Below are 14,122 nucleotides of genomic sequence, written 5' to 3'. Positions count from 1 at the left end.
GTACTCTGAATGTACACAAAATATTGATTCTGTAACAGTCACTTGGTTAAGCTGGGGGCTGTGAGTGGTTTTAAGACTACAGCACCATTGGCAGGTATTGTTTACATTGTTTATCATTCAAATTGTTTATTTTTAGTGTTGTATATATGTGCTCTGTCCTTGAAAGCTTGGAGATTGACCTTCACATTTAATATTTTCTCTGACAAGCTTCCAGATTTTATCTGAGTGTGAAACGGTTGGCCTCACTGGAGCAATAGTCATCTGCTTATCACCCAGAAACATGGATCAGCTTTATGGCCTGAATGTCCTTTCCTGTGTAACTCAATCATGGTTCATAACTATTACGCGGCCCCTGAGCTCCATTTTGAACTAATTTGGAGAGGTATACTGTGTAAAATGCTCTCAATATACCCTTCGCTCATCTTGTTTAGGAGGATAATAGGAATCAAAGTATTCTATCAAAGAACGTAATATGAGCACCCCAGAGTCAGCATTGATTCCCAGGCAAGTAGTAAATCAGAGAAATAAAAGTATCCTACACACAGTAATTTATTTGCTGGAAGGCACAGTTACGCTGTGCAGTGCAGCAAATAGACTGAACTTGGAAGCCTTAAGATGTGTGTGGGGTATTTTCTGTCAATGGAATGAAAAGTGTTGCATTGAAAATCCTGAGCTTGGTGCTAGCAGCGTATTTTAATTCAAAAGAACGGCAGGATTGCTCAGGCATCAACAGAAGCTATGCTGTCAGAGTAAGCGACTGTAAAAGCGAGCGTACGTCGGCTGGATGCTTGCATACTCGTTTCAGGTAACAAATTGGTCGGCACCGCTAGTATTGTATCTTGTGTCTGGGCGCAACGGGGTATTAATGCAGATTGTTCAGCAGCTGAGGGAGAGCAGCTGGGAACGAGGAGGTGAGTCACTGGCCATTTCTGTGGAAACCGCATCAACAAACCAGTAAACTCGCTGGAGGAGTCGGCCAGCTGGACCAGGGGTGTGTGTGTGTGTGTGTGTGTGGGTTTGGGTGGGTGGGGGGAGGGGGGCAGAGGCCATAGGAAATGCCGCCTTCCTGTTCACTGTGGCAAATTCTTCACCCCACAACTCTTTAACATGTACAGTAATAAAAATCAAATGTTCAATTAACATACAAATATGTCAATAATGCTGTGTAATTGTCCAACAAGATTGCAACTACAGGATTTAAATCAGTCATGTAAAAAAATAAAACACATAACAGGGAGACTCCTGCAACCTTCTTCTGTTAAAACCTTTTTTTCTTGGCTATAGTTTTTCTGTGCAATATCTGAACACATAACATATTGTAGCAAATAAATAAGTTATGGAAATATAAATTACTGGAAATGTACATAATTTATTGGACATCTTTCGCAATGTACATTGCTTTCACCCATTCACACAACCAACAGTCCACTATGTTTACATAGCACTTCTGTATTTTTCTTCTTCTGTTCTTCTGTTATATCACCCTTCTGGTGCAGTTCTCCCATCGCAGTTCCATAATGCCCCCACCTCATTCCCAGCTTGCCCCTGGCCTGCCGGCTCAGGGTTCCTGGTCTGGTGTCCGTACAGAGCCACCGGAACGTTCCCCTGTTCCAGAGGAGCGGGGCCCTGTTCCTGCCTCCTCAGAGTGCTGTAGCCGTCCATCTTCCTGCGATGTGCCCTTCCTTCAGTCCCTCGCAAACTTGCCGCTCACCCTCTCTCTACGTGCTGTACATACTGCAGCCCGGCCCTGTCTCGTCTCAGTCAGAGCAGTCAAACACTGCCCAAGCTTCCCACAGCTAGCATACTGCAAGAACCGCAATATGGCTGCTACTCCCATTGGGCATACAGATTACCTCTGTCTCCTATGGTTGGTGGTGTGGGAGATTTTTGGGTTAGAAAAAAAGGACTCCCACAGCTGAAAATGAATTTGAACCGTGCTGACCGGGTTAGCAGCAAACAAACCTTGGCAATATGCTCAGCTTTTTAATTAAATCAAGCTTTGTTTCGGTTTGGCTTTATGTAACACACTACTACTTATGTGACCCAGCAACATGTTCCCGTCAGCCGGTTATATAAGAAAAAATTGATCCACTGTTGCACTGATGGTGCGCAAATCCACCAGGTACCACTGTGGATGACCATTTCAAATGATTTCCTCCACAACTTAAAACTAACCCTGGCCTGGTGGCCAGACCATAATCTTTAGTATGACTTCATTATTGCATATATATGTTTTTTCACTGACAGGAGAAAACAATCAAACAAACTGACATTGTGCTTGAGGACAAAATTTCCATAGTTTTTAACATTCACCCAAACCAGGCTTCACAACACAGAGTGAGTGCATAGGTCAATTTATCAGTATTCCTTTCTGCTTAAAAGCACAGCAGGAAATCGTACATAAAAAATGAAAATAATGTAGCATATTGAAGGCACTTCCTTTTTCTGACAAGAAGATTAAATGAATTAGACTTTTGTGCAACTGGCATCATCATTATATTACTTTGTATCTTATTAAATTAATTTAGTTATTGTATTTCTTTTTCACGTTAAGCCATATGCTCCATCGTGAAGTGGAAAAAGGAACAATGATAAATTTGGCCCAGTTTGTCATAGAAAGATTTTTCAAGTATAACAGTCTTAGACAAGCCTGAGAAGTTGTTGTGCAAACCCACATGTTGTGTTATAGAATTTTCTCACAAAGCACCCCCTTAAAAAAGAAAACAAAGCTGTACATAGTGTTACATTGACACTTTAAATCCAAAGACAACTTAAAACAAAACAGGAGACAGGTATATGGACTGTCCTGCAGCTCCAATATCCTGGGTTTGTCTTAAATGTACTGTAGTGTAATCAAATTAGAAAAAAAACAGCAAACTGTGCAGACTTAGGAGTATTTGGTTTGTTAGAGGTTCTGAAGAAAATCTACAAAAAGGACAACTTGTTGTAATGGAGTCCCATAAAAATCCATTTTATATGCTCCTATTGCCTCCTTTAGTCCAAATTAGCACTGTTGTGCAATGTAGCAAAATATGTTTTCCTTCACTAAAATGGGGATTTGTTTTGCTCTAATAATTATTGCTTGATAGCAGAGGGAGCTACAAACATGGTCACCTCCAAATTCCTGTAAATTAAATATCAATATGACAAGGAATGAGTCCAACGGTTTTAAAAAGCAGATTTCGCCGCAGCAATACAACTAATACCATTGTGGTCAAGCATACCCTATCATAGCATAAATTTGGGGCAATGTCTCTCAGACATTGACCAGATAAGCAGTTTATTTATGACATGGATCGGTGTGATAGCACAGCAGGCCAGTGAGGTTTGAACTTACTCTTCCGGGAGCGCATTAAGAAGGTGTGAATCATGGCCGCTGGGAGGGCTGAATTAGCTCACGACAATATTTTAACAGCAGTCACATCATTCCACCGAAGGTTAGCTGGCTTGTAATCAGAGTCACCTCATCATTTCCAGTTGCCCTGGTTTGACTCTACTTCTTTATACTTTAAGTTCAAGTTCGCAACTAGACTTGACTCTTTCACCACTCAGCCCAAAGAAACGGCACCAAAAAGTTGTTTAACTCAGCGTGGCTTAAAACCATCAAGGTCACAGACACATGCCCAGTCTGGCACTATCTTGCCCCATTACACAGGGGGGCAAAGGCCCAGCTGGGACCCATAGAGGAGGCTGTCCCCTAAATAGTCCCAGCTTCAGCTGGCTCCATAGGCCCAGGACTGCCCAGCCTCTGGACCACAGGCCTGGGGGAGCACCAGCTATACAGAGAAACAAAACTTGTGTTTCTCTGGGTTTGCCATCACAGTACCAAGTTATCGTCACAATAGCATGTATAAATATTGGCAACTATATACAGTACCACACTGTGTACTGTAAATAAACTCTGTGAGCATCACTATGTGAGTAAATAATTCTGTAGTGCCGTTTCGGGGAGGGGGGGGGGGGATGAGCCTGTGACTGGACTTCACCCCGGGCACAGTGAGAAGGAGTAATCCTGGCAGGGTAACTGTCAGTGTAACTGGTAAGCCTAATGACAGCCAGCACCCACTTCTCCAAAATTCACTCTCAATATACTCCCAAGGTTTATTTTAAATCAGTGCATTACAATATACTTTCATCACCCTTTAACTGGATCAACGTAGTGAACATAACGGGATGGCAACAGAGGCACACACGCCTCATATCTATTTCACCTTTGTGTTTACTGTCCACAAATGTTGGGAGTCCAATGGCCAGGTCATATCAGGTTTTAAACATTAGGGTAATGCACTTATTATTTCTGCAATAGGAAAAAGTCATTTGATTGAAAAGCCGTTTAATTCCTATTTGAGTTGGACTCTTGATTTTCTCTTATATCTGAGAAAAATTCATGCAGATATTATGCTTGACCATAAATCATTTGGAAGCTGTTTGCTTGTGCATTTTACTTGGGAACTTTGCAGCTACACTATCGAATCTGGGTAAAAAGAGATCTGCTTAAATACTGCATTCAATGCAGATATTTACACAGAACAAATAACCAGCAGCTAGGATGCACAGCTTTAAAAATGTGTACTGCAGATTAAACACTAAGCAACAAAATGAAAACCTATGGATGTGGTAGGAGGGGTTTGGGGGGATGAAGTTCCAGGTGGTGTAGACGACCATGAGCCATGGGCTTCTGGCAGATGCAGAGATGCAAGAAAGGACCAATAAAAGCTCAGCATCAAAGGAATTGTGGGAAAAACCTTCAGAAGATGTCCCTGTATGGAACAGAGCACAAAGGACAATGAGGAACTAGGCAGGACAGGAAACAGAAAATAGCAGAGCTCATCAAAATTCTTCAAATGAAATTGGGGAAATGATGCAGCTGCATCATTAATATATGATATTGATCATACACATCAAATTGGCTCAAATTTCATTTATGGGGTTTTTCCATATAATTGGTTCTGGTGTACACCATCTCTATGAAGACTGCAATTAAATTAAATTGGCTATGTCTGGGGCTGACCTACTTTTTAAAATGAGAACTATCAGCTAATAACTACCAACAGTCAGTCAGTGGACAGATTACTGCAATTATACTGGGGAATGAGTGTAAACCATACCCCTCTTGAGACTAAAACATAACTCACAGTTGTTAGCATCTCCTAAGCTAGCTCCTTGACGATGCTACATAAAAGTTGCATCGTCAAGTATTTCTCTATTCATTAAAAATAAGAAAAAGCTCGGCTTCTGAGAAGGCTAGCTGAGGGTCTATGTGTTGGACCCAGGACATGATTTGTTTATGTAATAGCCGGATTCCTTCGCCGCTCGTCGCCTCCCTCTTTCCCCGTTTAAACGAGCTGGTCTATAAAAGGGTGACCTCGTGGCAGCCCAGTGCCACCGCTCCAGTCTTGATTTCTCCCAGCAGCTGTGCTCTTCCCTGCATCAGCACAACAAATACTTTGCATTGCGTGACCTTTTCCCTCCTGTCACTGCGCTGGAACTGCCACGCCCCCTTCGCCCACACAGGCAGCGCCCTGCGCTTCACAACAATGCCCCTGCAGCGCCCGTCCCTGCTTCGCCCGCACTGTTACAGCGCATCCATTTAGCGCATAGACCAGAAACCAGAAACAAACTGCGCCACTGCAGCAATGACCTGCTGTTTAGCTGGGCGGGTGAAATTACAAAATGGCTTCTGTAATAGGGGAAGGAGCTGGGCTTCTGTAATAGGGGAAGGAGCTGGGCACTTCATATGTTCCATGATCATTTAGCGGACAATGGCAAATTAAAGCTTAGAAAGTAAAATATAATGCAATAAAGTATTTTTGTTGCTTATGTGAAATGACAAATCAAAGTGCATCCTCAGATAAATAATCGACCTCATGTTCATGCCTCCCTGCAGCGATTATGATGACAGGGAATAATAACAAATACTTTTTTATTCACAAAGCACCAGCATATTCTTTAAAGTTTGGTTTGACTGAAAGTCACTACCCTAATGTAACAATATCTCGTTTAACCAATGAACTGTTTTTGTCCCCCTAATCTGAGCATGTGGAAGCCTGAAAATAGACTTGTGCCGTCAAAAATAACTGACAACCTTTAATGTGTGAAAAGGGAACTGTTTTCATGTTTGGTCTGGACCAAGGTCAACACCAGTTCCTCAAATAACAAAACCAGTGTCTACTGGTGTCAGGTTTCCCTGGGGAATAGTGAGCGGTCACTTAACACCATTGATGCCATTTAGTGGAGCATGACACAAATGGGGTGGTAAACATGCTGCATACCTCAGATAGCCTTCAACAAATCCAGTGCCTTTTTTCAGTTGACATTGGAGCCCCTCCAGATATGCAAAATGTACACTAATGCATAACTAGGACATTGCTGGTTAAATGAAATGTGCGTAACTGTGTTAAAGAACTTCATCTCAGGTTTGTGAGTTTTTGATACTCTGATACTCTTCACTTGATGCACTGTGCTATGAAACACATATGTAATCATATTAAATATGTGTTTAATCTGTACAAAATAAAGACAAGAGCTGAAATACTAGTGGAATATAAGCATATCATAAAATTATGACAAGACACAATGCGCATTTTTGGAAAATACTACAGGATCACTGATAATGAGAACATGCTGAAGTAAAGATTTAAACTCTGCTGCCAGTGTGCACAAGGCCCCTAGACACATCCTAGTGCTGAGACTCCACCCACAGTATTCAGCACCTTCTGCAATACAGCTATGTTCAGGTTATACACAATATTTACCATCTTAAATAATACATTTGTTTGCAGGATGATTTAACTCTTGTAACCTCTCATAACCTGTGGTATGTTTTTCAAATAAAACATTGTGACCTCAGTTGCAATCTTCAACTATAGCCCCATGATTAATTGTGAGCAAATAAATTCAATTTAATATATTTTAACTCCTATGCAAAGTAGCCTTTACGCAGTTTTACAAGTTCTGTTTCTGAAAATGCATTTCCAATGGGTTTCACCTAAATATGTACTAACTCAGAAGTTTAATCCTGTTTAACCATCTTACCCCTCTGATATGCCCATAGATTCACTTCTAACTGCAGTATATATTGTGATCTGAGATGATGCATTCATAGTTGATTTTCTATGAAAATTAGCAGACATACTGAAAATGAACTGCTTTTAAAGATTACATTGATCTGCGCTATATAATTGCCAATAGCATTTTAAGAACTGCTTCCACAACAGAGATCACGTGTATTGCAGTGCACAAACATAGTGACATATTCTTGAGATAAATATTTTAAAAGGCATGCATACAGCAGGACAGACGCACGACTCCACTTACCTGTAATGACGCCTGCAGTTTACCTGTGCTCCACTACAAAACTCATAGTAGTTCCATCAAAGGAGGGAGGGGCAATGATCCGTGGACCTTGCTGTGATGTGATGCTGATAACGGGCTTCCCATCAGAGAAGCCCTTGGCCCCCCTGGTGGTAATGTGCTGGGTCATGGGGGGTGCCTGCGGGGACTTCCCTGTGGGGATGTAGTAGGGGCTCTCCATGTAGGTCACCTCCCCCTGTGCCCCCATCATGTGGGGGGCCTTGTCCCCGCTGTCTGCCTCTGAGTGCATGGACATCTGGGACTGCATTGTCCTGGCAGGCAGTACAGTCGGGGTGGGCAAAAAGCCAGGGTATATCATGTAAGTGGGGCCGTAGGCGCCAGGGCTCAACGCTAGCGGCGTGATGGGCATAGGCATTGGGGCCATGGGCTGCTGCGGCATTGGGACGTCCACGTATTGTCCAGTCTCTGGGTCAAAAAGCCTCTTAGTGGCCGGCTGGACAGGGGTGTCCACCAGGTAGTAGTTTCCCGTGGTGGGGTCCAGCAGCATCTTCCTTTGCATCTGCTGGAAGTCTACTGCTGGCTGCTGGGGAACGGGCGAGGAGAAGCAGATGACCTGTGGCTGTGCCCCTGGCATTGCCATCTGCAGGGGGTGATGATAGATGGTAGCGGTGGGACTGTCCGGAGACCTTGTCTCCATGACAATAGAGGACCTTTTCGGCGACTGCTTGCTTTCCTGCTGTCTCCTTGCATCCCCTTGACCGAGGTGAGAGGCCAAACCGGTTGTTTGAGGCTTGCCACTACTGGCTGTGAAAGTGTACACAGATGTCTGCTCTCGGTTGGAGGAGATACTGGGTTTGCCCTCCGTGGCATGGGCTTTGACGGGGATGGTGAGGTAATTCTCTGAGTCTGCAGAGGCAGACACGCTGAAGGGTAGAAAAAGCTTCTCTGCCTCTGTGCCGTTAGGCCTCTCCCTGTCATCCAGCACCCGTTTAGGGTGGGATATCTTTAATGACACTGGGAGTTTGGGAGATTTTGGAGCAAAGCTTTTGGTGCTGAAAGGTACTTGTGAGGAGGCATACGTCTGGGAAGGTTTATAACTGGTGCTGCTGATAGTGGAAGACTTCTGGCTTTGAGTGAAAGTGGCTGCACTTTTGTTGCTGAAAGTTCCGCTTTGAAGAGACTGTGATTTGGCCACATCCTTTTCCTCCTGGACACAGGGAATGTGCAGTATTTTTGCAGCTTTTTCCTCTTTTTTAGGTGATATTGCTGACACTGGGGCAGCTGTCAGTGGAGGTGGTGATTTGTCTGAGTTAGGATAAGAGTCTCTCCTCACAAGTCTCTCCAAGCTACCTGCTGCTAAACTGTTGGTTATATTCCCAAGTTCTTCCTCAAATTCATCTTTTCCTAAACTGCCGTGCTCCTCACTGGCAATAAGTGATAGCACGTGGCTGTCCGTAATTGGCCGAGGCTCAGTTTTGCGTTTCCATTCGTTCCTATCAAAGACATAAAGTTGCTCCATCGTTTTAACTGCAGCCTGTAGCTTCTCTAATGCAGCCTGGTTCGCCATGTTTGACTCAGGTTTCTTTTCACTGGTGTCTTGCTTTCTTTTAGCCGCTTCAATTTTCACCCCAACAGACGCTTCAGATAGGTCAGCCTTTGATTGCTTTGCAGTGACTATAGAAGCTCTGCCTGATGGTCGGTGTATCGGTGTGGTTCCGTTTTTGGCGCCCTCTACAGGTAGTTGAGGAGATGACCTGTCAGCCCCTAGTATATCCTCAGCAAGTCCGTGTTGTGAAACCTCGATTAAATTTCCAGATTGCTTCACATTGCTATTTGTATTCACGGACTGACACTTTATAACTATAGGTGAAAGCGATGCGGGGTTTCGGTGAGGCCCTGTTTTGGAAGCCTTAAGTTCAGAATGAAGGTCAGCAATAGCAATAGCCTTGTTTTCGTTATTATCCAAAGAAACGAAATGATACGAACTTTTAACCAATTTTCTAACGTCTCTGACCTGGTGAATCGGCGTTTGTAGCTTGGACTTGTTTTCCCTTATATCTCTGACCATGAAGTGTGGCACTTTTTCCGAGGACTCTCCCTTTAATGGTGCAGCGAGCGCTTGACATTTAGAGTCATCAGCTGTCTTTATCAGGTTGGCTACATTGCAACCTATATTCGGAGTTAGAAGCTTAGCAATGTTGAACGGGTTGCTTTTGTTTTCTTTTACACTCCGCAAGCTGATTTTGATTTCAGGTGACTTCGATGTCACAACACTTCTAGTAGCATCCGCAAGGTAAAGAGTTTTATCAGAACGCAATTTCTCTACGCCTCCATTCCCATGATCCGTGGCTGCGCGAGTTGAATAATTAATATTCGGCAATGGCTTTCCAAGTTCACTCTCCTCAGACAAAACTTGGATACTCGGCACGAACAAATGCGTCATTTTTGTTAAGCTGTTGGCAACTTCGTTGTCAATGTCCATTTCCCCAAGCTTGCCGGTGAACATAGGCGGTTTCCCCACTGGAGTTTTATCGTTTTTATGTTCCTTTTGAAACTCTAGCTCACCGTCCCTCCAGGATCTGAATGCGCTATTTTGGCTACGAAGCAGCGTGCTTTTAGACGCTTCGAATGCTCCTTTTTTAGTATCGATTCCTGCTTCATTTGTTGACTCAAAATTCGTTTCTGGTACAAGAGTTAAAATGTCTTCTCTCGGACTTTCGTCCTTGTGACAACTCGAATTAGTGTCCACTATGTCCCCCAGTTCATCCAGGCAAACAATAGTTAGGTCAGAACCCGCCTCTGAGTATTTAGAGTTTTGCCTTTGTAACCCCTTTGACTCGCCCATTGTAACTCTCTCCTTTTGCGTGTCCTGCTCTTTGTATGAAAGACATGGAGACAGCACGGAGTAGGATTCACTGATTTCCCCTCGCTCCATTTTCCGCTCTTGTTCAAACTGCATTTTCTTGGAAATAACATTTTTAAGAAGGCTCGAGGCGAATATTGCTTTCTTGTGTGTGTCTTCCATGGTTTCCCCTGGATTACAGGGTTGCTTGCTGGCCTCATTCCCCGACTCGCTTGGCAAGATGTTGGTAACTTCATCTGTGGAACGTGATCCTGCAGCATTTTGTGCAAATTTTGCATGTCTATCGCTTCCAGGGCCCCCAGTTTTAACATTGCAGCGAAAATTTAACGTTTCCGTTAGAGTTATAACCCCACTCTGCCCTTGCCCAAATTTCCCCATGAGTTCTATCTTCTTAGTTGAAGATGATGCGTTTTTGGCATCTGACAAGTTGCCATTCAGTGCAAAGATCTGAGTCTGGGGCGCTTTTATATTGGCTAAAGTCAACCCCTTAATCCCTTTGCCCTCTGCATTCTTGGCGATTTCAAAAGTTGATGTTGCACTTTTATGGGAGACTAGATTTTTATCTCTTCCCTGTGTCATGTTTCCATATTTAAGGTCAACAAACGTGGACCACCTGTTGATCCCCAGCCCGTGCTCTGATGCAGAAGACTCGCTGGATGTACTGAAATTGATGGCGTCAAAGTACGGGTAGGCTAAACTTCTGAACGCTCTGGCAGTTAAATTACGAACTTCCTTATCAGCATCGTCCAATTCACTTACAGCGCTGGACGCACCGCTGGAATACTCGTTAACATCTTTCCCCTTTAACTTACTGCCAAAGTGCAGGCGGCAGGGGGCTGCGATAAAACATTTCGCACTATCACAGATTTTCTCTGCTTTTGCGTCTCTAAAAACATAGCGACTCATGTCTCCCTCGTGCTTGGCATGATAACGAATGTTTTCCTTTTCTTGTATGTTGCTAGGCTCATTTATAGCTCTGGAAGTAGTTTTGATTGACAGGTGAATCTGTCCTGCTGAATTCCCTCTGCCTTTCTGGTTCTTTGACAGACCTTCATCTGAGCTGGCGCATTTGTCCGAGTCACAGAGATCGTTTTCATGCTTATTGCTGACTGCTACTCTGGTAGTAGCGCGCCGGTTTGTATTATTAGATTTAACCTGATTGCTTTTCACTCTCGCTAAATGTCTGTCTTCTGGTACCTGTCTTCCTTCTATCGCTTCATCGCTGTCAAAAGAAGGATAATCGGCAAAAGAGTAGACCAGGTTATCGTCTTCCAAGTCCCAGCAGGATCCCAACCCAATGTCATAATCGGCATCGTGATCCTGTTCTGACAGCTGAATTTCGTGGGTTGTAATATAATGGGACTCGTCCTCCATGGTACTGGGCATGCAATGATTTGATAATTTCACGCTTGCGTCGGCCTCTGTTTCTTTCCTACTCAGGTACATATCAGAATATTCCAATTCTTCGCTGTCAGATGAAGTATTGTTTGATATGAAGTTGCTGGGCGCAATTCCTGTTTGGGGTCCTGTGTCGATATCCCGCTTGTGCATTTGGGATTTGGTACGGTCTCTGGAATCATCATTGTTTTTAGGGAACTCGGACGAAGAAGCGATTTCAGAAGAGCCAGAGAGATCGCCCGCGGAACACTTCTGTACTCTGGCATTACCTGAGCACTTTTTATTAATGGATTTGCAGTCCATGATAGGGAGATTACCGAAATTACTATCCCGTTCACGGTCGCCTGGGTTTCCGTCTCCCGAATCTGAAGTGGTGTCACTATTGCATTTAAATATTGCCAGTTGGCTCCCTTCGCCGGTGAATGTAACTTTTACAGTTTTTGTGCCCTCCGCTTTCTGGTCGAGTGAATTATTCATATCCACATAGTTAGATTCGTCTTGTGTCCCGGAGTTGCAAGTATCCTTGTCGGGTATCGGTTTTCTGCACGGATCGGTACATCCTTGGGAAGTTAGAGGCTTATGAAGTGCTTCCATTGTCGCTTTCCTACAGTTAGACTTATTGTTAGTGATATTATTTGTAACCCGGAAAAGAGAGAGAGCGAGAGAGAGAGCGGGATAGAGAGAGACAGACAGAGAGAGAGAGAGAGAGAGAGAGAGAGAGAGAGATATCCAGGAATCCCGACTTCGCTCCCTTGTGTCCAATGGTCCAAGCAGAGTCTAGTGAAGTTTTCCCTGTGTTCTGCAGCTCTTGTGGACAAACGTTTGTGTAGCGCACGAGTCTGTCGTTTCTGATGCCGTTGGCAACAGTAGCGGAATCGGTCTCCCAGCTCCCTGCCTTTGAGACGCGAAAGCAAAGCATATGGACATTCTCACTATTGCTGGACTGGACAGCACGTCATCTACCCTATCTGGCACATTTAAAATGAAACCATGGCCGTCTGGACTAATCATATCATGGCGTCTAATGGGATATCGTAATTGAAAACGTTTATCATAGGCCTAATGACAGCAACAGTTGGGGCATATCGATATTTAGAATAAAATCTGTTATGGTTATACATGCAAGTGTGAATATTCGGACAAAGAATGTTTGTATGAATAGACTATTTTATCCGTATAAAAATCCAACAAAATCTTTATCGTTGGATTTGCTTCCTAGACGTTACAGGATAGGTTGCCAAATGAGCAAGTAAACCCAGGGACATTCAAAAAGCTTTTATTCCCAAGTTTGCTGTATTTAAATATACGAAAGTGACAATAATTTCTTTCAGAATATTAAGTTCTTTATCATTTACGTATTTATTGGTTAAAAAACATTGTGGCAATCGTTTCAGCACCCAGCTCCGTTGGACAGCACCCACGTGAATCTAGAAACAAAAATGTGGTCGATTTTACTTTTGATTGTTCTCTTAGTTCTTTATGTAGCCTATTGTTTTATGGCTGTAGCGCTGCTCTAGGTGGCGTATTAGCAGGTGTTTAAATAGACTAAATAAACTAACATAACGTACTCTTGAACAGTCTTTGTATTGTTCTGAAACCATACAAATCATATTAACCAAGAAAGCACTGCAGGCCTACTTCGTATACAAGCTACAAAAACCTTGCCTTTTCAGATCACTGCCATCCATATATGATGTTATACATAGGTGTTGAAAAGATATCAATGTTAATTAAATGTGGAAATGAACTGTCATTAATTCACATGTTACCATTTAGATACTAACTATGTAATACTTCTGGTAGGAGTCTGAAAGATATCTGGTGATTCTGGAATATTGGAATATTCTATTATAAAATAAGTACCCTTCAAGAAACTGTTCAAGATTTTTTTTTATTTATAAAATTTGTATTTCAGATCAAATACCAAATCAAATGAGTAGCAGCCCATTGGTCACCTTTGTTGGAATAAGGTTCTTCCAGAGTACAAATAAGAATAAGAGACACAGAAGTTGTATGAAAATCAGCTAATGGCCTCTTTGCTTTGAAAGTGTAAGCTTAGCAGAAGGAAATGTATAGCATAGGATAGGAGGGATATGGTGAACTGTGCATATTCTGGATGTATATTACTGTCAGTTAAATAGACAAGTCCTTCCACTGTATGAAATGCAGCATACTGTAATTCTGACATTAATCTTCAGGCCTATTCATGTAATATGACTGACATAAACTCAGTCAGTGATATAATTAAACAGTCAAACCTGCATAAAACTGCTGCTTTACGTAGCTCTAGCAATGGGTTGATTATTTATTTATTTATTTGTTTACTTTTTTATGTATTATGTACTAGACCCCACTGTTCCTGTCAAATAATCAGTTTCTCAAATGTGGCCTAGACAGTCCAGCAGATCCAAGTTTAATTGTAGTTCTCAGTTGAACTTCCCTCCATGGTAGCATGGATGCATGAGTACTTACCTTTTACTTGCTTAATTCAGTTGATGCACTCGCAGGCACGAGGAATATACTACACTATCCTTTCCCCTGCAGCTT

General features: G+C 42.9%; 1 protein-coding gene across 1 annotated transcript; it reads right to left on the bottom strand.

The window, feature by feature from the left end:
• Positions 1-2,457: 2,457 nt before the first annotated feature.
• On the bottom strand, positions 2,458-12,542 carry c7h4orf54 (chromosome 7 C4orf54 homolog). Its single transcript, XM_064343482.1, has 2 exons — positions 7,318-12,542; positions 2,458-4,760 (listed from the first exon to the last, which is right to left on the bottom strand). Exon 1 carries the CDS (start codon positions 12,167-12,169, stop codon positions 7,337-7,339), a length of 4,833 nt encoding a protein of 1,610 aa, XP_064199552.1. The 5' UTR covers positions 12,170-12,542; the 3' UTR covers positions 2,458-4,760; positions 7,318-7,336.
• Between the last annotated feature and the right edge of the window lie 1,580 nt (positions 12,543-14,122).

Source organism: Anguilla rostrata, chromosome 7 (assembly GCF_018555375.3).
Source record: "Anguilla rostrata isolate EN2019 chromosome 7, ASM1855537v3, whole genome shotgun sequence".
NCBI lineage: Eukaryota > Metazoa > Chordata > Actinopteri > Anguilliformes > Anguillidae > Anguilla > Anguilla rostrata.
The sequence above is the reverse complement of the archived record's forward strand: the minus strand, read 5'-3'. Positions and strand labels throughout refer to the sequence as shown.